This window comes from Telmatherina bonti (genome assembly GCF_933228915.1).
Source record: "Telmatherina bonti genome assembly, chromosome: 19".
In the NCBI taxonomy this organism is placed as follows: domain Eukaryota; kingdom Metazoa; phylum Chordata; class Actinopteri; order Atheriniformes; family Telmatherinidae; genus Telmatherina; species Telmatherina bonti.
The window spans coordinates 21442520-21466425 of record NC_136617.1 but is presented as its reverse complement, the minus strand read 5'-3'; the positions used below and the strand labels follow the sequence as shown (position 1 = coordinate 21466425).

At 39.9% G+C, this 23906-nt stretch overlaps 1 protein-coding gene across 2 annotated transcripts; it reads right to left on the bottom strand.

The window, feature by feature from the left end:
• Nucleotides 1–5256: 5256 nt before the first annotated feature.
• Nucleotides 5257–21761, bottom strand: pdcd6ip (programmed cell death 6 interacting protein). Of its 2 annotated transcripts, none has more exons than XM_079258854.1 (18): nucleotides 21477–21761; nucleotides 18197–18251; nucleotides 18038–18107; nucleotides 16755–16882; nucleotides 16272–16425; nucleotides 15272–15372; nucleotides 11990–12121; nucleotides 11591–11813; nucleotides 11005–11128; nucleotides 10418–10595; nucleotides 9394–9505; nucleotides 9094–9263; nucleotides 8456–8704; nucleotides 8082–8216; nucleotides 7852–7946; nucleotides 7520–7631; nucleotides 7222–7427; nucleotides 5257–6249 (listed from the first exon to the last, which is right to left on the bottom strand). In XM_079258854.1, exons 1-18 carry the CDS (start codon nucleotides 21680–21682, stop codon nucleotides 6075–6077), a joined length of 2625 nt encoding a protein of 874 aa, XP_079114980.1. In that variant the 5' UTR covers nucleotides 21683–21761; the 3' UTR covers nucleotides 5257–6074. The 2 variants fall into 2 exon arrangements, with proteins under 2 accessions (XP_079114980.1, XP_079114981.1); XM_079258855.1 differs by having other exon boundaries at nucleotides 11990–12106.
• Nucleotides 21762–23906: the final 2145 nt, after the last annotated feature.

Sequence of the window (23906 nt, the reverse complement as noted above, 5' to 3'; positions counted from 1 at the left end):
CCCCCCTCCCTCCTATTTATCCTCCCACACATCCTGCTCTCCTTTTTTTCTCCTCCTCGCTCATTATGTTTGTTGCAGGGGAAAGAAAACATTTCAGTAAAATCCTCTTCTTGGAGAGAAAACCAACTCATTCTCTTCATTGTGCTGTGCTATTTTTGAATCTTTTTATATCTGTTCTCTCATCTTTTCTTATAGAAAATTTTCATTCAGAGTTTAACTGGACTGGTCTTGCCTGGATTTATTTATCTTTGGGGGACGGTAGTAAAGTTGATTTATATCAAATCTAAAGACAAACAGGCTGACATTTGGGAGATTTTCCACAGATATTGGTGACAGACTTTCTTTCTGGCTCCATTTCTTCCCCCATCCATCTTCCATCTTTCACTATCACACATCTCCCATCATCAAGAATTCAGTCTTTTCCCTTCCTCCTTACAAGCCATCTTCATTTCATCCCTCCCTTCAATCATTTCTATTACCTGCTCTATTGGCGTCTTGATCTCTCACTGTTTGCTGTCTCTCATCCTGCATTGTTGACCTGGAAGCCTCTGAGCCTGTTCGCTCAGCTGTGGGCATCATGACTATAAGCACAGTCGCAAGGCTATTTATATTTGTTCCTAATGAGGTGAGATTTCTCTCCGCCATAGCAACGGTCTCTATGGATACCCTGCACTTGGATACCAGATCCCATCCTGTTTTAAATGTCTTATTATGGGCTGCGCCTTCCCCTGTGTGTCGTAGCCTAATTAATTCTGAATCACCGCCCCTCACTGTATGAACACTGCAGAAACCACCTCGAATTACCAGCATGCTGGTGACATCAACACAAAATTAAATCACAAATGCAGAGTTCAACGGGGCACTTTGCTGCATCAAGTTGATCAATATCATATCACTTAGCTGTGAAAGCTGATGCACAAATCATCAACTCCTGCAACAAGAAGGGTTGAATGGGGACTTCTACAGATGTTCTTATTATTTGATCTGAAACACACACACACACACACAATAGGTAATGTGTGATACCTGTCTCTGCTTCAGATGGGTGTGCTATTGATCAGGTCTGAGCCAAGTGAGGAAGCAGCTGCAGCACAAGACCCAGGCAACAGAGCTCAGATCATTAGAGAGCTCTGGGGCTGGGGTCACACAGGTGTTGAGCTCCACCATCTCATTTCCTGCCACAACATGAGGCATCCAATCAATAAGACGACAGAGCAACTTCTGGAGAGAGCCACAGGAGTGAGAACACATGGACACATACACGCACACACACATACACAGACGGGCACAGACAGTGGATGGTTGGTGTGTCTCTTTACTTACTGTAACACTGAAAATGTTCCCTGCTTTCTCCTGATGACAGACGCTCTGAGACAGCTGCATGCACATGTACTCACACAGGTACACACACAAGCACACACACCCTGACAGGTGCTGCATTGTTATGGCATGTCCAACTCTGGCAGCTTGTTTTCTCTCAGACCTCTCACCCTGTGTGATGACTCAGAGACGGGAAGATGAAAGAAGAGGCAGGGACACAGTGGAGGAGAGGAGACGGGGACTCTGACAGGAGCGAACGAAGGCCCTGAGATAACTTAAGCTTAAGAAGGTTAAGTAAATCATATCATTAATGCTATGTTAAGAGATTGCTTTGACCTCTGCTTGGCTGTCTGCATAGGCAAATGGGTGTGTATGTGTCTGGCCTTTGTCCCACTAAAGCAGGTGGCAGCAATGACGTCCGTCTCCTTCCCAGCAACACACACACTCACTTTCTCTCTGCCATTCTGAGCTCTCCAGTGTCAGTCCCTCTAGATTCTATCGTGTTTGAAATTCACTCATCATATCGGGTGGCCTCACTGTGCTGCTTGCTGACACAAATGTGTGCATGCAAGCAAAGACACCCACACATGCAGAAATACATGCTCGGTGGACTGACTTGATTACACAAGTGGAGCGGCTCAACCTGACAGAGGAACAGGCACCAAAAAGGAAACACGAAAAGAATATAAAAGGCTTATTTTGCCATGTTGTATAAGCATGTTTCATCTTCCCACTCTCGCCTACCCTCACCCACACAGGTTAGATCCAATAGCTGGCGCCAGGCCTCTCTATCTTGCAACACAAACATCTCCATGTGAAGGAATATTGCAGTCGAGTTCTTTTTCATAATCTCTTCCCTCTATACCCACACATGCACATAGTGAGGGGGTGAGAGGGAGAGACGAGGGGTAAAAAGAAGAAGAGCTGGTGAAAGAAAATGAAAAGAGAAGAGGAGGCGGTGGGGGGTGTTGAGAAGGAGAAGTGCTCATGAGAGCTGGGAGGTAGTTGTTATAGTAACTGTGTTTCTATACCTGTCAATCAGAGCTATTTCAGGCATCCTGCATCTATCAAGGGGGGTCAAAATGCACGCTATGCTGCAACCTGTAAACCAATCGATAACCCAAAATAAGCAATTCTTTTATTTTTTAAAAATTCTCACATTCCTCCTACACAGTGCATTTTAAGAAAGGATGGAGAAAAGCTGAATGATAGTGAAGGAATTTTCACATGAATGTAATCAATAACACTGCATGTTGTGCAGAATCATCAAATGAAATGAACTGTCAAATCAGTATCTGTAGCAGCTGTTAATTTTTAGTTGAGTTAAAACTAGATACAATATATCAGGGATAATTGTGTACGTAGTTGGGATTTCACCTGAGTTTATCAAAATAAAGGTGAAATTCCAACCTGGTGGTTTTCTAGGATTCCCCAACAAAGCTTAGTGGACGTTTCAGCTATCTATTGTTGGCCACTATTACCAAAACTCTTGGTCTCCTGCATGAATTTCCCTTGATGCAACTTGGTGGTCTATGTCACATGCTTTGACATCTCCTGTTTAACTTCATGTTGTGGGCTCATGAAAACTGTTTGCTACAAAGACTTATTAATCTGCCAAACCGATGAAGATTTCACACCCTTTTCATTAAATTCACAATTTGGACAAATTTGAACACCCATGTAAAGCAGGTGATGAGATGCTGCTACTATATTATGTACCTAAATATAGCAGTGTTGATGTAAAAAAAACATACTCCATTACATTACATGCTGTATTCACTTGCATGTGGGCATCTAAGGCTTCCCCAGGTAAAAGCCAGTTTAGTTTTAGTTTAGCAGTCATAACTTTCCCACCATTCATATTGTTATATTATTACTTTACTGGTTTATTAATTTCTTATGGCTGATTCAATTTATTCTATTTTAGTGCTCTTCCCAAGTTATCCAAGTCCATTATGAGCATTTATTTGTGGTTTCAGTCGATTCAGCCTTAAGTTGTTTCAACCACAGTCAACCATTATTTTAAAGCCATTCATCCACTGCTAACCCTCCATTCATTTAATTTTAAAAAGTCTGTTTTTTTATGATTTATCCACTGTTTTCAGCTTGCTTTGGCCATAGTGCTTTTCATACCCTGCAATTACAAGTTTTTATCTTTATTTTAGTTGACTCATTTATTTCTGGCTTGCAGCTTTCTTGATGTCTAGTGAAAATGCTCTTCATCACTTAATAAGGTCAAATTTAAAAACCTATTTGTTTTTTTTTTTTATCAAGCTATTAAAAAATCCACTAGCTGCTAACAGAATTTTGAGCTAAAGTTTAATTTAGGCTGTAAAATTCATCCACTCTTATTTACCGGTTTATCATTTTCTCTTAAGATGTTTTATTTGGCGTTAATATCCTAATACCTAAAATTATTGAACAGCTGTTTGAAATATTTATTTACAACACCTAGAAATTAGGTGTGTGAACTTGGTATGTAGCTGCATTAAGTTTTTTCATTTAAATGAACACACACCCACACACACACACAAATGATAAAACCACCTCCACAGTTTCTTAATGGAGTATTTCTATGTAATTAAGAACATCATTGCTGAAGAAACCCTTGATTTAGCCCTATTATGGACAAACACATGGTGAAGAGAGAAAAGCGTTGAGGAAAAAAAGAGCGGGGGAGTAAGAATAGTGTGAGCACCAATATGGCTGAGTGCTGAGTTTGGGAGCCATTAGGCAGAAGGTAATTAATACCTGTCACTGCAGTGCTCTGTTCACTACCTTTTTTCTCTTTCAGACCAATTAAAATATGACAGTCCTTCGGTGGAGAACGCCTTGTTAAAATTAAACGCCTGAGACGCACAGACACCTTGATAAACACACCCAGAGCTACAATTGGCTTTGGCAGCAATGGCATGTTGCACAGATTAAGTGGGAGAGAAAGAGAAACGTGGCAGTGTGTATGTGCCGTCACTTCTGGTAGGAGATGTGAGCTGTTAGATCTGATTAAAAGTGTGTATCTGTGGGAGTTTCACTCTCAAAACACACGAATACAGTACACACTAGAGACTGACGTAATGTTATGAGACTTTTATGAGCCAGAAAGAGACACTGACCACTGTGGATAACTCATTGCCAACTATTTGCAGCTTGGTCAGCAAGGACAGATGAATGGTAAGCAAAAGCAGATGAGCCATGGGAACAGCTGATGATATAAAAAGACAGGTGGCACGCAGACAAAAAAAAAAAAGGCTTAAAAGCAAAGCAAACTATGATAAAGAGTGCGACAGAAAGGAAAACAAAGGATGGGAAGAAAATTAAGTGAAATATAGCACATTTTCTAAAAGAATTGTTATGATAGGAACTGGAGAAGACAGATGAGATGGAGAAAAAGAGAGGAAAAATGGAGAGAGGTGGAGTGATGGATGCAGGCAGGGGACCAGCAGATCTCTGCCAACATCTCCATGCATCCTTCCAGACATCACACTGCGCTGCCATCTGCCTCCCTAACACACACACACACATACAGAACACACACACTGGGAGGAGATATGTGAAATCATTAGCGTCTCCCGACACAGAATAAATATCTAGGGATGAAATCTGTCTGTGGAGAAATCACCTGCGGGGAAAATATGATTGGATGAGATCATGACCTCAGTAGAACGTAATTTGCATGTCATCTAAATGGGATCTGCCCCCAGTGCTGGGGGGAGGTCAAAAGGCGTCGATTAGTTGGATGGGACAACGCAGTCCCCTATTGGCTGAAAGCTGCAACAATGGCAGGTAAAGAGCTGCTCCCTTGGCGAGCAGCAGTACTGCCCTCTTCTGGCTGCTTTGCATGTTTCCACAAATAACACACAGCATTCCCAAACAAACTCTGGCTGTCAGTTGTCTTTTTTTTTTTTTTTAATTTATTACTATTATTTTTTTTTTTAAATCACATTAGAACTGAGGAATAAAAATAACACAAAGCATGAGAGTGCAGCACACAGAGTGTCTTGGTTAACCACATACATAGTCTTATTTATACATATATTTATATAATAGAACCATTTCTCCCATGTGTACAGCCTCTGATTGTAATGCAGAAATAACCCCATATTCCCTCGGTGAAAGAGAGAAAAAAGAAAAAGAAAATGAGACAGAGTAAAACTCTCAACAGTCATCACCTACAATAGAAAACCTACAAGTCATTCATTTTTATAGGTTTATACATGAATGAGGCATCAGTATTCATTACAAAAATAGGATTATAGTTGATACAGAAGCTGTGAAGGTTGATTAAGTTGGTGGGGGAGTGAATAGAAATGACCACTCACTGATCCATCAATCAAAAGCAACCCAGAACAAAAAAATAGCAAGAGCCATTCTGAGAGTGATGTACGGCAGTCAAGCTACATCAGAATCAATTATCAAAGGAGGCAGGTTAGAGTCTTAAATGAAACAAATTAACTAAACCATTAGAAAAGTAGTACAGGAAAACAAACTTGTCGGCTAGGAGATTAGTGCATTGATGGTTTAGGAGAATCCAAAAAAATAGAAAAAAAAGAAAAAAAAAAGCTTTTTCAAAGAAGAAAAAATAGAACAGCAAAAAAGTGCAAAGCAGCTCAGAGGTCTCTTCTTTTGTGGCTGCTGTTAGTGACAGGAAAAGTAGAAGATGAGGAGAAGATGGTAGAGCTGAAGTGTTATTGCTGGGGAAATATCTTATTTGGTGTTAACATGAGAGGAGAAGAATGAGGAGATGAAGAGGAGAGTTATTGAGGGTAGTAGGGCTGTTGCGGGGGTTGCTGTGGGTAGCCTTGGTAGGGCTGTCCTGGTGGAGGTGCTCCTGGGTATCCTCCCTGTCCTGGGGTCGTCTGGTAGGGCATGTAAGGCATGTTGTACTGGCCGTAAGCATACGGGTTGTAGCCCATAGGCATCTGGAAGTATCTGTATAATCAGAACAAGAAACGTCAAATATGCAAGAGGTGTTCCTCAACATCCTAAATATCACATTTTAGGGTGCATTCCCACCAGGATAGTCCAGGGGGACTAGGTTTGGATGGAAGCGGGTTGGGGGAAACTCCCCCTTATTTGATCTGGTTTGCTTTCACATCACACTTTAATTGCTCAATAAAAGCTATATCCCCCCAAACAACTGCTTTTGAAGCCGATAGCACTGAATGAGCACTGAGTCAGGTTGGAACATAGCCAAACAAACCCACTGTTTCCAGCTTAGTCACGCAGGATTAAGTTGTACAAGATAACAGGACAGTACAGTTAATTAGATTTTTATAATATGAAACTCACACATAACAATGCATCTATCAAACAGGATTGGGTCAGTCTTAAAAAGAAGTGATGTACAAGAAGTGATGTAGGGTTCAGAAAACTGGTCAGTTCTAAAAAACACGGCACAAGTGCCAAATAATTAGAATCTATGGAAATTATTGTTGAGGCGTGTAATGATATGCAGAATAGATCCAAACTGCTTCCCTGACACAGATTATTGAGCTGTGCCCAGAGGAAAGTAAGGCAGTGATGCTACAGTGATAGCATTTTATTGATGCTTTAATTCCTGCTTAAGCCATTAGGATTAATCATCGCTTAATGCATTAAGACCATATACGCCATTTATTTGCACTTAAGCATTTTCCTTTCAGTCCTGGAGAGACATTTTCAGGCTTTTAACCAATTTAATGTGAAGGTAGCAGTACATCAGACAATCATTTGGTTATTTATTTCTTTTAATACTAAAACATTCGACTGAAGTAATTAATTTACCAAAGCAGCACAAAGTTTAAGTTCTTTTTCATTCAACAGAATAAAGAGATGTGCAGCGCAGTAGTACCTTGATGTCGATGTACAGAGTTACACTACTAAAGTGTGTTTAGAAACTGGATGTTGGGAATTAATACTCACCCTGGGTAGCCTTGGTAGGTGGGGTAAGGTGGTCCCTGTGCCTGAGAAGGTGGTGCGACAGGTGGTGGATTGCTGGTAGGAGGGCCAGTAGGTGGTGTGTTGGTGGGAGTGGTGGAAGCTGCCTGAGGAGTGATGTTTGGTGGTGGTGGCCTGGGAGGGGGTTGGGGATTTGACTGGGACTGCTGCTGGACTTGAGGCTGCTGGGGCTGGAAGGCAGACAGAGACAACACAGGAGGGTCAGACTGGTGACATTCTAATACAACTTAATAATGCTCAGCTTTGCTTGTTGGCTGCTTACAAAGACGGTTCTGGGGGCAGGGGTTGGGCCGGGGGCAGCGGGGCTGCTCTGGTAGGCAGGAACATTGAAGGATGGGGCGCTGGGTTCACGGGCAATGCTCTGCTGCAGTTCCCTGCAGACAAAAATTAAACCACATGATTATTTCATATGACACTAAGTCCCTAAACTACTAAAGCTGTTCAGGTGGTCTTAATGTACGAAGACACTCTTATTGCAACATCCTGAAATAAAAGCTGGAGTTGCTTCAAGCTTTAAATCTCAGAAATGAACAACTTTCCCTCGTTGTATGGTGAAATTACTGTCACATAAATAAGACCACAGTCATTACGTACTTGAGCAGTTCATCCCGCTCAGTCTTGCGAGCAAAAACAATGTCGCTGCACTTGTTCTGGAACTTAAGCAGGATTTCCGTCAAATCGTTGTAGAACTGAGGAGAAAAAACAAAACACAGGACAGATATTAATCACCTGCTTTCCAAAACATGTTTAAAAAAACATGAAATGTTTCCGACAAGATATGCTGATGTGTGTGTTTGTGTGTATACAATGTGCTGAGTGAGTACCTTGGTGCCTTCGCGCAGGTTGCTGCTTATCTCAACGTAGCTGTCATGAGCTGAAGCCAGTTTCTTTAGAACTTCCTCCCTCTGGTTGGCCTCCGTGTTGGACTGCTTCAGGCTACTGAACTCCTGGTGGGCCGTCTGGATGTCACAGTTTGAATATATATATATATATATATATATATATATATATATATATATATATATATATATATATATATACACACACACACACACACACGAACCAATTACTTTCAGCTTTTTGTAGGATTTCAGGGATACTTCATAAATTCTGGCAAGAAAATCAGCTGAAGCTATTTTATTGCAGAAAATCAACATGGTGTTTAACCAGTGTGGTATTAATGTGTTTGTTTGGCTACCTGAACTTGTCCTAGCAGCTCTTCCTGTGTGCAGAGGCTGGCCTGAACCCTTTGGTTGTAGCTGTTGTACAACTTGTCAAGCTGGGAGAGCGACAGCTGCTCCTCGTTGATGGCACCATCCTGGGCGAGTGCCGTTAGGAAGGTGGTGGACATGTCAAAGGTCACAGCTTTGATTTCCCCCTCCAAGGTCTCTCTCTCCTTCTTCAACTCCTCCAGCTGGGAAAGCAGGGAACGCAGCACATTGACTACCTGGAGAGAGAGAGAGAAAAAAAAAGATAAGCAACTCTCCATCTCTTCACCCTCGTCATCACAACTGCAGTTTAAAGCACATCAACAACTTTTTGTTTGTCCACTTAAGCATGGATACAGTATAGCTGGAGAGACGTGCACTTCTTCCTCGCTCTTTTCCAGTTCTGCTTGCTTAGTTGTTTAAGTTCCCCCGTGACGCACAATGCAAAGTCAGCAAACAAAATGAAAAATGGGACGCTACTGTGGGGAGGAGGGAAAGGGCCATGAAGCACAAAATGTCCTTTGGGTCTTCATGTGACATGCAAAATGCTTAACTCAAAAACCAACTTAGTTGGAATGGAAATATAATCTAAAACAGAAAAATACAGGTGTAAAGATGTCAGACAGACCTCGCTGCCCTGCAGTGTTTTGGTCGGGTTGGCTGAGGGGATGGCAGAGTTGAGCTCATTTTCTGGTTTGCACAGCAGGGCGATCATGTCACAGTGGGAGTTGTAGCGGTCTCTCACCACCTGGTCGGCTTGCACCGCCTTGTCCAGGACGTTGCGGAAGTTTGCACCCTCTTGGAGGAAGAGAGAGGATGGATGGAGGATATAAAATGGAAAATATGAGCAAGTCGAATGTGAGAGGTGAAAAACTAAAAGTAATATGCAAAACAAAAAACCGGAACAAGTGATGAGTTTTCAGAGTACCTGCACGCAGGGGCTTGTACAAGTCTCCAGAGGGAGTTCTGTTCCAGCGCTGGTTGAACTTTGTTCTCAGCTCGCTGTCTGTTGTCTCCTCATCGTCCAGCATTTTCAGAGACTGGTGGATAAAAAAAGAATGTAAGAGTGGGCACAACACATTACTTAGACCTTTTCACTGTGCATTTGTCCAGGTTTATTTATGTAAATTATTAGTTTATTTGATAAGCAGAGTGCATATTAATGAACATCTATGAACAACAGATGCAGGATTATAGTTAACAAGCTAATCTGCATTCGTAGCTTCTGGCAGGAAAAGATAGAATACGCTAAACTGCAAGTCTGGTTGACATCATCTGTAAATGTAGAAAAGAAAAATTCTTAGATCTGACAAATTTGAAAAGCAAGTCTAAATTGTTCCGGACAAAAATTAATTCTATTCTTTGACTTATTTCATTCTCCATCAACTAAGAAATCTCAGATTTACGTTTACATGTTTACACAGGTATAAAGTTAGAGAACTAGAGTTTCAATGAGGGTATAAATCTGCTTTAAGCCAACAGTGTTGCACTTTTTACTTTCAGTTTTGGCTCTTCGTCATACATCCCAACTGACTCCTTTTTGGGGGGCAAAATTAAGGCCTTTTGGTTTGGACTTTTCAACCCTGCCAACAGAAATGGAGGCAGATTGTGTTTTGTGTTTCATGTTTTTTCTCCCATCTGTTTATTTGTTTTTCGGCTAGATGTTTAAAAACGGGTTGGACCAACAATCCCTGGAACAAAGATCAGTGGATTAAATTTCTGTGATGATCCTGATCTGGGATTTCCGCCATTAGTTTTTAGTAATAATGCGCTCTTATAGTATCCCTGGTAGAATATGCCAACATTAAATGAGTCCAACTCAGCTATTAAGCTGCGGTGGATTCAGATGCTGCTTCACCAAGAAAGCAAAGTCAATGACAAAAACTTTTCAAGTTTTTGCTGTGAGACAATAATGAAAGGTAAAGTAAAAGGGTCAAATCACAATGACAAACCTCATCCAATATCTCTCTGTTGCGGGTCAACAGCTCAGGCAGGTCTTTGATTAGCTGCTCGATGCTCTGCAGCCCTCCCTGCTCCACAATGTTTCTGGCCTTTTCAGCAATGGATTGTGGGATCGAGTCTCCTGATAGATCCTCCAAAGCAGCAGGCAGATTTAGGGAAGCCAACACCCTGACAAGAGTTACACATCATCAGCCAGTGATTTCAACTTCACAAAAATGAGCTCCTAACAGGTTCTGAAAATACAAAATAGGCTTATCAGCCACAGCAGCTAAAATCTACGACTAAGTATTTGGTCATATTACTCCAACACTGACATTTGAAAAGTATTTACTTAAATAATCATTTTGGTTTCATGAATAATGAGAAGAGAATCATCTTTTTGTAGGATAAAAGGCTAAGTTGTTCTGTACTTCTCCTTGATGGCTGCTCAAAGCACTGGACTGAAACCAGAAGCACTTATTAAAATGTTAATAGTGCTTGATGCATCATGTCATGAATTTTTTATATGCTTACAAAGGAACAAAGAATGCATGACAACATGCATGAGCAGAACTCAAGACAACACAATGCAGCATACCCGTTGCAGAGATTGGTTGCTTCCCTCATTGTTCCCACCAGCCTGTTTACTGTTTCTGCTTTCCTTTGGTTGTAGACGCTCATGGATTGCTGCACAGCCATGGGAACCATTTTCTCAAACAAATCTGAAGAGAACAAGTCAACAAACAGCTTATTACTGTTAATAAAAACAGTTTGTACAAGACTGTCTGATGTCTGAAATGACCGCTGGCTGAAACATCTTTGCATGGGACAGGTAAGCTTACAGGTGGCTTTAATAATGCTAGAATAAACAGTAAAATATAAATATTAATTCAAATTGTACCATTTTAATTTAAATTGATTTTTGAGAAGAACGTGCTAGGAGCCCCATACACTACTTTTGAAATTATCTTAAGATGATGTTACACCTGTTCCTGAAGTATTACAAACTGGATCCTGTACTTATGATGCAGAATTAAAATGTCTTAAAAACTGCTTTCAGATCATTTTCAGCTCTGGCTAAGAGGACAAATGCATCTAAAGCAAACATTTTTTGCTGTTCATATTCTATCAGTAACTCTGTTGTGTGGTTTAACTAAATATGGATGTGGGTTAGACTGTTTTACCTGTATATTTCTGGCTGAGTGGGGGTGTAATGGCGGTAGCTTTGACCAGTGCTGCCTTGCCGATTTGCTCCAGATCCTTAACTTCGGGTACACGGTCGTGATAAATAAAATCATTGTCTTTTTTGGCTGCAGTCAGAGCTCTGTTGATCTTTTCCGTCAGGTCTTTCACACTCACATACTCATCATAACGAGACGCCACAGTCTTCACCAGCTCTGCTGCATGCTGGGGTGTTTAAAAACATTTGATTCAAGTTTCTTTCTCACAAGTTTGTGTGTTATTTTTAAATTACATATGGCACTATGAGAGGAATTCATTAAAATGTGGGAATTATCTCACAAAATAGCAGATGATTTCTCTGACCATGTGGAACAATAATAAGCTGTGGAAAATCTGTGTACCTGCAGACGAGCAATCTCCTCTCCAAAGCGCTTCTTCTGCTTGGCAAGGATGCTCTGGTGCAGCTCAGCATTGGCTTGCATGATGCAGTGCTTTGCTGCCAGCACTGGCAGCACTTCCTGAAAATAAAAATACTGACCAGGGAGAGGCACCACAGAGCAACAGACATGCACGCACACATATGATGGCAAGGCAAACCAAAAGGAGGGAGACGCATGCCAGCGAGGTCAAAACCACAAATGATATCACGAAAGCCAGTCACAGACAGGCACGGGCAGTCAGGCAAGTACCAACAAAACACCAAGCGTGCACACACAAACAGTGCCACCACCAGGTGGCGAGGGATGCAGGAAGAAAGGAAGACAATGGGAGAGAAAAACAGAAGAGGCCATGAGTGTTTAACCTTTCAGCAAAAGCTGCTACACCTCAAAGAAACATCCCACAACTGTGTGTGTGCTTGTGAGTGTGTTTGATTTGAGGGATTTACACTAAACACAGATGCTGCTTTGCAGATATTTATGTACTTGTGATCAGCGTGAGTATGATTTAAAGCTCTTGGTAACAACACAGTTTGCAAAAAAGGTTCAGCAAAAAATTCTTAAATGCCTCACAATAAAGAAAATATGAAACCAACCTGAAAGTTATTTGCTACGGTAGCTCTGATGTTTTGGGATTTATTTTCCCTCATACTTCTATTAAGGTTACCATGGCTGACTGTTTTCAACTTTTGTCACATTATCGTATTTAATCATCAATTCAATCCATCCATTTTCATAACCGCTTAGTCCAATTAAGGGTCGCGGGGAAGCTGGAGCCTATCCCAGCAGTCTTTGGGCGAAAGGCAGGGTACACCCTGGACAGCTCACCAGTCCATCGCAGGGCCACAGAGACAAACAACCATTCACACTCACTCCTAGGGGCAATTTAGAGTGACCAATTAACCTAACATGCATGTCTTTGGACAGTCGGAGGAAGCCGGAGTACCCAGGGAGAACCCCACACACGGGGACACGGGGAGAACATGCAAACCCCACACAGAAAGGCCACTGTCCAAACCTTGCCCAGACAAGGATCGAACCAGTGACCTTCTTGCTGTGAGGATACAGTGCTAACCATTATTAGTGCAGCCCCAATCACTGATTCTGTTAAAGATTAAATATAAATTATTTTTTAAAAAAAGCAAAAATTCCTCATTTTATTCTGCTCGCTTAAGGTGATAAATTATGAGCAAATATTAATAATGAAGAAATTGCTATACCCATATAAACTTAGCACAAAAAATCTATTTTTTTACCCTTTGATTGTACCAATTGGTGTTGTATTCTGCATGACAGAAAAGATCAATTTGTCACCTTTACAATGAAATATAAATTTGTAAGGGTTGTTCTTTGGTGGAATTAGTATCACGGTTAAATATATGGGTAGTTTCTGCCAAAATATACCAAAAACGCTCTGCAATATTTCCTAGTTGGTATGAAAACTTGTTCTGAGATACAAGACCTGTCAGGTGTGTCAGTCACAGTGGGATTATTGGCACCAAATTGTCTGGCATATCAAAATGAGATTCTGGAGCTGGTGGTGATCCTAAATTTCCAAAATGGAAGTTACTGCCATCCTCTAGGCAACACTCCCCCCCACAGAGCCAGGATCGGCATATTTGCACAATTTGAGGTTGGAGAGGAGAGACCTGCTGTGAGTCTAGACCTCAACTCAACACTTGTGGGATCAGCTTGAATCTGATCTTAGTGCTAAACTGACCAGCACAGCCACACTGGTCAACCTTCAACCACTAGTGGTTATGGGAATAGGATGTCATCTGACAACAAAATATGACCAGAAATAGGAGGAGCTGCCAAGCTGTTGTGGCTGCAAATGGATTTTCTTGACACTTCTGAGGTTCCTGACAGGGTAACATGAATGAAGTGGGAAAATACATCGTTAATGATTAATAGTGAGAGCTAGTGCAGTCATGCCATCCACCAAGCGGCTCAAAATAAGGGTGAAAAACAACAGCAGAATATTTAATGGGATTTTACCATTTTGAGGGGACATTACCCACACATTTAGCTGTATTGCTCGTTCTATAGAAGAACAACTTTTAGAAGTTATACCACGTTGTAAAAGGTGACTAATCAGGCTCTCCAGTGATGTACAACACAATTAAGTTTAATAAAGGGGAAAATAATTAACCACACACAAAATTCTTTGCTTTTTGTGCTAAATTTAGATCATGTGCTTTAGAGTAAGTGGATTGTAAGTTACAGTGAGTCAGAAATATTAGCAACATGCAAGATTTCTAAGGTATCTTTTTAAAGGTAGGGTAGGAGATGTCTTCCAGGAGCATTTTTTTAATATATTGATTAAAAGTCCCTTCACATGCCGATTTCAGCCAATTATTCTAATGTGGAATAGACAGGACTGAAAAAACATCATTTTAATCAACCTGTTCAAAACAATTGAACGATGATATGTGTCTGTTAAGGGTCCTGAGACAACAGTGTTGAGTAGTAGCGCTATACAAATAAAGCTGAATTGAACTGATATTGATCAAACCAGATGCAATTTGTCCCTGCCCCTCTGCAGGTACCCCTCTTCATACATGAATGCTACGCTCTTAGAGGCTCAGAGTCCTTGGGAAGAAAAAAAAAAAAAAAAAGAGAGAGCCAGAGCTTGGCTAGCTCAATTAAAACATGAAAAATATGGTGAACACTCAGGAACAAGCATTGTGCGTTTCTGAGCTTGGAAGTGTGGCTTCGGGTTGGAAGGTAGGGGGGTATTGAAGAAAGGGGTTTGGACTTTTAAATTGTGTCATTTTTTAAAATGTAGCTTGCTCAAGCTGTTTTCCCAGGATCTCCTAGACCTACCTTTAAGTATAACAAACATTTCAAACAACATCCTAACAGCCCACTGAACTGATTAGAAATTTCCAAACAGCTTATTTTAATATAAAATCTGCAGCGGGAGTTTTTGGTAGGATGCGTTTGGACGTTTCAAAGTGTCAGTATGTTATTTAGCTGCCCATGATTAGATGGTGAAAACCCAGACAACTCTAGTAAGAACCAACCAATCACAGTCAAAACAGGAAGAAAATGAACCAGTGAGAACAGAGAGGTTGCGACAGTCCCACAACCTTCCCCGCGTGTAGGAACACACACATTTAAACATACAATACACACCATACACAGTCTAAAGTCTGTATGTCCTCAACACAATGAACACCAGGCTGATTGTGGGTTTCCTCGCTACTGTCTCAGTGTGTAACCACTAGTGTGTTCTTCTCTTACCTTGGGAAGGTTGTCTTTGTACTGGCATTGCTTAAAGGCATCACCATAGAAATCTGCAGCTTGATTGGCCAGCTTTGCAATGACTGCATCTTTCATCCTGTCTGTTGAGTGAAAAAGGTGTATAAAGTCAAGGGTCCACAAAAAAAAGAGATTCATAAAAAAACTTCCAATCTGGGCTATTTAACGTAAGAGCCACTGCCCTGCAGGTTTTGCATGTGTCCCTGACATAACAAACCTGCATCATTGTGCAGAACTTTGTAGGCTTTTGAATCCATATAATTTGAGTTTGGTGTATTGAAGCGAGGGTACATTGAAAACTTGCAGAACTACAGGGAGAGAATTGGATAGCCCTGCTACCGATTATGACAAAATGACATGTGGGCATCTTGTTTTGGTTTTTCTTTGTCCTCAAACAGACTACTACCATTTGGCCATACCTAAACCACATTCAGTTCTGTTTTTTCTACGATAATTTCCAGTCATCATTTAAACCACACTTTTACAAAACCACTGAGGACGTTTTCCCTCAATCAGGGAAAAAGCTGAACTTTACTACTTTAAAAAAGTCAGCAAATTACATTTTTTAAATAAGTATATGTTTTATGAAGCAACCTTTAAAATAGTTTTTTGTAGTCCTTTTCCTTACTTTAAGGAAGTTTAGTTTAAAATGCAACTCAGTGGACAGAACTGGGGCAGAAGCTGTGTGCAGCCTGGATCAAAACAGCTCCTGTCATCCCTGCAAATGAATCTTTGGGGGGTAGGAGGTGTTTTAATTAGAGATGCTATTTATTTAAACTACAACTCTTTTTAAAATGAGCTCATTATAAATTTAAACTTGCAAAGCTAAGCATGTACGATTTACTTTTAAAACTTAAACGGGAGCTAAATTAATATCCATTAAATTGCTGTTTCATTTCTGGAGCATCTATATACATATAAATATGTATACACAAGATTTAAACTGTGTTTATGAACTGTTGCCGCGTCAGTCCTGCAGTACCTGATGTGGCTTTGAGGAAGAAGACTTCCTGGGCCTGAGCCAGCATGATGAGGCTCAGAGTGCCTACAGTCTCAGGGCATATGTCCATGGTAGGCTCTCTGTTCAGGGCAGAGAGTACTGTGTCCTTAATGTGACTGAAGGCTCCACTTGCCAGCTGGTGAAAGTACACACAGAAGAAACATTAGCCAACACTGAAATTCACATATCCAGGTTCTTTTCTTCTCCAAAACCAGCATGTCACTGTCAGAAGTTTAAACATCCACTGACAAGACCCGAAACAACCTAAACCAGATTTCTGCAATATAAAACCTAAAGAAAACACCATTTTAAATCTTTATAAGTTATAAATGATCCAGGTTTTTGTTTCTTTGATGCATTTTTCTTTTGTCTTTGTGTACATAAAGAAGAATAAATAAAGTTTGCTTTGTAATTCTGACTGAGCTCTAAGCAAAGCAGTAGTGTATCATGGTGCACTATACCTACCTGATAGTATTTGGCAGCGGCCTTGAGACACTCATCGTTATCCACGTTTTGCTCTGCAGCGATCTGACTGGCCAGAGCTGCACAGTTGAACAACACGCAGGTTTTCTCGTAGCCCAAACTCGCCAAAGCTGTAATGCAAACTCATGCAAATAAGAGTCAGAGCGAAAGCACATTTTCTTTTCTAAATCTGTTACGTTTATATCAATATGAATTTTCTAGAAAATCAAGACTATTCTATAATATATCATACTATTATATGACTCATTGTATTACACAGTTTTCTACAACAATATTGAATTTCCCATTGGGGATTAATAAAGTATTTTTCATTTCATTCATTCATATCTCTATAACAATTGGGGTTTTTTTTTTTGTTTATTTGCGTGGTGTTTGTATTTTCTCCAACCAGTGGTCCCAGTTCTTTGACCTTCTCTCACCCATAGTTCACTGTAAAGAATCCCACAATCAGAGGCTATCACAGCTCCACAGAGAAGACAAAGACTCAAGTGGTGAGCATGATCAAGAAGAAAATTTAGGGTTTAGCTCACAAGAACCCAGCATGACATATGATACATACAGCTTCTGAGGCATTTAGCATCACTTTATCGTACAAACTTTGCTTAAAACACATTATGATTTATGTCTTTTGTCCCATAAAGGACACCAGAAATCAGAAGACTACATATCACATGGTAATGTATGGTAAAATCCCTAAAAATTGTAGGTACTTTATATTTTGTTGAAGGGACAGAAAAAGCCTTCGTATAAAAAAAGTAGACTCATCTAATCTTCTTTTTTTTTTTTAATGGACTGGGTCTTTATGGGATAAATAAGGGCCAAGCTAAAGAACAAAATATCAACATGTACTACTTATAGCTTTTATCTATTGTGTTTCTGCATATATCTGTTCCTGTCCACAGCTCTATATAAACACAAATCTGTCATATCATCTGTTTCTTATATTTCAGCTCCATATGATAACCCGGCTAGTCCCGTTTCTGGTCACAGAGTAAAAATAGAGACATGTTTAGTTTTAGAAAGTTTGTGTTTCATGGGTGTGTTCTCATATCTGTGTCTGAGAAACAAGAACAGCAGATACAAAAAAAAGACAGAAATATTAACTGACTTCATGACAAATATATACCTGAAGGGAAAAGACTGAAATTGGCTTTAACTCTTGAAATATTATCTCTTCCCTCTGCTACTAACTTGATATTCACACATGGCTTCACACATACATTCTTGCACATTTACAAATAAACTTTATATGATGCTGCACTCACAGAGCTTGACTGAGCCGCCAAACAGGGATCCTTTATCAAAGGCATCCTTCCATGTGAAGGTTAAGCAGAGCTGCAGAAACAGAGACACTTAGTGTTCAAACTTCTCTGTTAATCAACCGAGTCTAATCCTCAAGTCATATGTGCTGCGTAATCAATTACCTGGTTTTCAGAGAAGGGAAACTTGGGCTCCACAGAACAAAGCTGATCGTAGTATCTGTAGGCAAAGAAAATCTGAATTAAAACCATGTTGCTTCTGTGTGAACACACATTTTTATTTGGATTTACTTAACTGGAGCTCAATAAAAAAAAACAAAAAAAAAACTGTTAGCTATATATCTATCTATATATATATATCTATATATATATCTATATATATATATATATATATATAGATATATCTATATATATATATATATAGATATATATATAGTAGGCGTGGGAAAATCAAATCGAAAAATCTGGATTTTTTTTGCTTCACAATTTTAAACTGAATTTTTTGATAAAAAAAAAAGAAGATTTTTTTAAAATAAATAAATATAATCAATTATAAAATTTTATTATTTTGATTGTTTTTATTGATCTTTTTGCTTGTCTTCTTGGGCAGTGTAGCAGCAAAATGATGGTCTGGCTACTGTGCTGTTTTTTCCTAATCAAAATCAAGAACAAGCAAATAAAAAAGTTATATACATTTTTTTTTGCTTTTAATCTACAAAAATCAGCAGTGTGTGTGTATGTGTGTGTGTTGGAGAGAGGGAGAGACGGTTGCGTGAGGGGAAATCTATGATGTAACGGCTGATGTATGGGCTGACGAAACACTGCCTTGTCAGACACATGACAATGACTCAGGAATAAAAAACCAGGTGGACAAGCACACAGCGGTGCATACATGCAGCAGCTTTTCCGCGTTGTATCTTGTCTGAATATATGGCTGTGATGTTAACAGCCTATCTTTAGGTATGACAGCATGAGAGAGGCAAGTGAGGAAAACCTTTTTTTTTTTTTTTTTTTTAAATAATCCATCAACCCTGTTTTTCTTGAGAACAATACAAACAGATTGATAAGCCAGGTTTTATAGTACCACTATGCAGGTGGTATCATATTCACCCAACAAAGACACCTTACATGCATACAGGGGAAAGCGGAGCTGAGGTGTGCCACCTAGATGACTAAAGGGAGAACAAGAAACTGAAGGGGAAAAAAACGTCCTACACAAACAATGGTCACCATAACAACACATAAGCCGTGCTCCTACTGGCCAGTGAAAGACTCGTTGCTCAGGCTACCTGGCATACAGCTAACAGATGACTAGCCAAGGTGCTAAATGCTAACAATCAACATAAGTTGCCCATTCAACACAGTTATGTAAGTCTCCACTACAAAAAATTAAATTAAATAAACTGAAGAGATCATTAATATCATGAAATTAACAGAGAGAACACAAATAATTATTACAGAGTTACATAATTTGCAAAACAATTTAAAAAGAGTCACTTTAAGGCAGGAATGCCCAAATCTGATCAAGATCTACATTTCTGCGATTTTTTAGAAGCAACCTTTCTCCAATGCACCTGAATCAAATGAATGGCTTGTTACCAGACCTCTGCAGAGCTGAATGGCATGTGGATGAGGCAATTTAGCCATTTGATACAAGTTAGAGCTCAGAGCACAACCTTAAACTGTATCAATGCATCTCTAATTTAGACAAACTGAAACTGAAACTGATCGACAGATGTGACCATAAACACACAAGTTACGGTGTCCCAGCCAGTACATCTCAGAGGTCACTATACTGCTCCATTAGCTGGGCAGAAGTGATCGAGAGGGGTGAGGGACAAATTTTCTTCAAATACATGGAAATGCATTTATGAGTGTGATGACATCACTTAAGTAAAGTGATCGGTCAGATAAATCAGAGTTTAATGTTTTATTATTTAAAATAAATTAGAGAGGTAGAGAAAGAGAGAAAAAATAAACTAGCAATCACAGTCATATTAATAGTAGATATATATCACCATTGAAATTGCTGATTGGTAACCAGGCAACTATGCTGTGTCTGTATTAACAATATGACTGAAGTGACCATTTGTACCATTTATCTGAGCAAGATAATAAGTACAGATGTTAGCTGCTCGCTGTTTAAGTTGTATGCAAACACGGTTCTTTCTGGTGGTGTGTAAATTACTTGTTGCATGCTTACATTGGTCATGTAAACCTGTCTGTTAGTAAGAACAAAAAAATTATAGCGGTATTAGCAAGACATGAAAGCAAAACTTCATTAGAGCTGAAAAGAAAGACAAAGGCCAGAACTATGGCATGTAAATACTCTGATATTTGTGGGCAATCCCAAATGTGGGCAATTCCAAAAGTTGAACTTGAAGGGGAAAAAGTTTACACCCGAATGTCATCTAGAAATGGAGCATTATAATTAACAACAGGACAGCTTCCAGATATGACAACATTGGATGGTAACCAAGCTAATCTTACTGTTTCCAACCCTTCATCATACCAAAAGCAAGTTTAAGAAATTACAAAAAAACAAAACAAAAAAAAAAAAAGAGGTGGGGGGGGGGGGGGGGGGAGCAGTCAGCAAGAAGCAGGTGGCACTACTGTGAGGGACACAGGGAAACTAAAAGAAATAAATATATATTTTTAAAAAACAAACACTCAAACAAAAAAACCTTTAATGTTACAGTTCCTCTATGCAAAGTGATTGTGACACTGAGCGTCACGTGTGTGACAACTCTCCGACAGGAGCAATAAACACCGGGTTTTCTTGCTGCTGCTTCATTAATTTACCATAAAGCAGTTTTAAATCTGTCTGCTGACATATATAAAATAATACTTACTTCTGCAGTATATGGATTATTGTTAAACACGAGATGTAGTCACTGGTAATAACTCGTATATCCAAATTGAGTGGTAATGTTGGGGACCAGTATTACTAAGCCATATGGTAGCTGACGTTTCCTTGATACTTTACACTGTATGTGTTATTTTTTAGTAGTTTTATGAGCTGTTATGCTTTTCATATCAAAGTCTCTGTGTGTTGTGTATCACCTCGGCCACAATTTAGTTTAATATGCAAACGGAAGCACTTCTTACTATGTAAAGATTTACTTCAGTCAAATAATAAACTGACAGTAGTCAGAGACCACGGCTTTATTAATTTACATGGTTAATTTAAGCTCAGACGCACAAAACAGCTGGTTTAGAAGAGCTAACATCGTAAAAAGGCCTTCAGGGAAACTTGGCAAGACTGACACATGAGTCAGTTTTCTACCAGCTTAGCTTGATTTAGCTTCAACTTTAGCTCCCACGTTAGCCACTACAAGCTAATCTTTCTAGGCGCGGCAGCAAAGCCAACACGTCGCCACAGAAAACGCTTCCCAGTTTGCTACCATCATCGCAACTGGTTCAGGTGCTGTAGAATAGTTTTTACCTGAGTAAAATCTCCAGGGAGCTCTCGTGTTTGTCAAGCGGCCTTCCCAGCGCGTTCTTGCGGAGCTTATTCAACTCCTCCACGGCTCGGATATACTCTGCCTGCTCCTCGCCAGCTGGGTAGGAGGCTGTGATATATTTCGACAGAGGCTTCACCAGATCCACTTCGGATGACTTTTTTAAAGGGACTGAAATAAACGTTGCCATTTCGGCCTGTAAAAGCGAGATCTTTTCAGAGAAAACAGGCACGAAATAAGAGAGCAACCAACACAAACAACGACGGGCGACCCACTTCCTGGTTTCTGACAAGAAACGTCAATTACGTCATGAGCAACGGAGAGTCGCACGGTTTCAATGAGAAAAGCAGCAGACGGATAACCAGCTTTATTAAACCATCCAATACAATTATCACACAGAGAGCATTGCGTGAAGAGCCATAAGCATGCTTTAAATTACGCGCAAAATAGTTCAGGAATACTTGTAAATGTTTTTAAATGCAAATTCTACACAACTATACACATTTAATGAAGAATTGTATCCATTTGACAAATAATAAAAATCAGTGTGATCAGCTGTCAAAAGAGATATACATTTTTGCATAGATGCTTATTATAATCAGTTGTTGGTCCTCTGCACTGGCTGTTATTTAAAGTTTAATCAGCTTTTAACAGTAAATGATCATCATAAAACCAAGCCTGGATTATCCAATGGGCATTGTGGGCACAGGCCCAGGGGCCCACGCCCACTTGGTGTGTTGCTATTGCTACCACTGGCTGAGATATGTTAGTATTGTAATTTCACAGTGTATCTTTCACAGTTTTCACATGTTGCGGTGGTTGAGGGGGGCCCCTGGAACACTCTGAACCCAGGGGCCTGTGCACTCTTAATCCGGCCCTGCATAAAACCCTTTTGCATTTGTGTTGAACAGCTGATGCTCTGAGGCATCAGTGATTGTTAAAAGGGTCGAAATGACCAGAAAGATGGAATTTTCTTTAAACAATTTCCAGTCAATCGTGTTGCATGAAGTGGAAGGTTGCTTAATGCAAGAAATTACAAGGAAATCTAAAATCTCTTACCAGGCTACTCCCTTAAGACAGCAGCACAAGCTGGCTCTAACGAGTACAGAAAGAGTAGTTCAAGGCCCTCAATGCACAACTGAGCAAGATCAATATTTGCAAATGTGCTATTAAAGACAAAGATGTCTCTTGGGTCCCTAACTGGCAGCTGCAACAAACAGTAGCCATCAAACACCAGTGTCAGTATCAAAAGGTAAGAGGCAACAACAGGATACTGGACTATTGATAGGATTGGAAAGATAAAGCCATATCTCAGACTGGTCAATAAGAAAAGACTAAGATGGGTGAAAAAACCCACTGGACACTAAAACACTGGAAGAAGGTGTTGTGGATATATGAGTTCAAGTTTCAGGTGTTTGGATCAACCAGAATTAAATTTGAGACACAAAACAAAGGAAAAGATACAAGAACAGTCAAACACGCCGGAGGCAGTGTCATGTTCTGGTGGTGCTTTGGAGGTGGTAAAATAGATTTGTATAGAGTGGAAGGGACCTTGAAAAATAAAAGTTACCAAAAGAGTTTGCAGTGCCATGCGATACGCTGTGGACAACTCTTGATTGGGTACAATTTCATCCTGCAGGAACGATGACCCTAAACACACTCAAACATGCATCATCAGCAATAAAAGAATACTCAGACAGCCAGAATTCTGATTGTTATGGAGAGAACAGCACAGTCTCAAGGATCTGAACCCCATTGAGCTGTTGTGGGAGCAACTTGACTGCACGGTACAGAGGAAGACTTCATCAAACCAGGCTGTCTTGTGGGAGATGCTCCAGGACACATGGAGTGAAATTTCCATCAGATTACCTTAAAAAAATAACTGCTAGAATACCAAAGGCCATTTTCAGTATATATAAGTATGACTCTAAAAAATTGTCAGGGTGCTTGACAAAACAAGGTCTGCAGTGCTCGAGTGCTTGTCTAGTATTGATTAAAATCATTATTTCTAACTCAGACAATGTTGGCATCGCACGTTTGTTTACCTATATTTAATGATTAGACTAATGTTTTATGTGTTTCTTTGAAAAGTGGAGGGATTTCTAAGTGATTACTTTCCTGTATTTGTTCCATTTACCTTTACATTTTTATATTACCCCATGCTTAGAAACATGCTAGACTTTATTTTGTTTTACAACAAATGATCTTCAGAGTTCCAATGTATTTAACATCACATAGTGAATTAAAACTATAAAAAACCTGGTAATAAATTACCTGTAAGACCCAGTTATATCGGTTTATGCCAACTTTTAAATACCGTTCAAATGACAAATTAACAGGTGACAGCAGACCTGGGGTTTTAGGTTGTGACTAGCATACTCTGTGAGACATTCCTGCATAAACTACCACAAGCT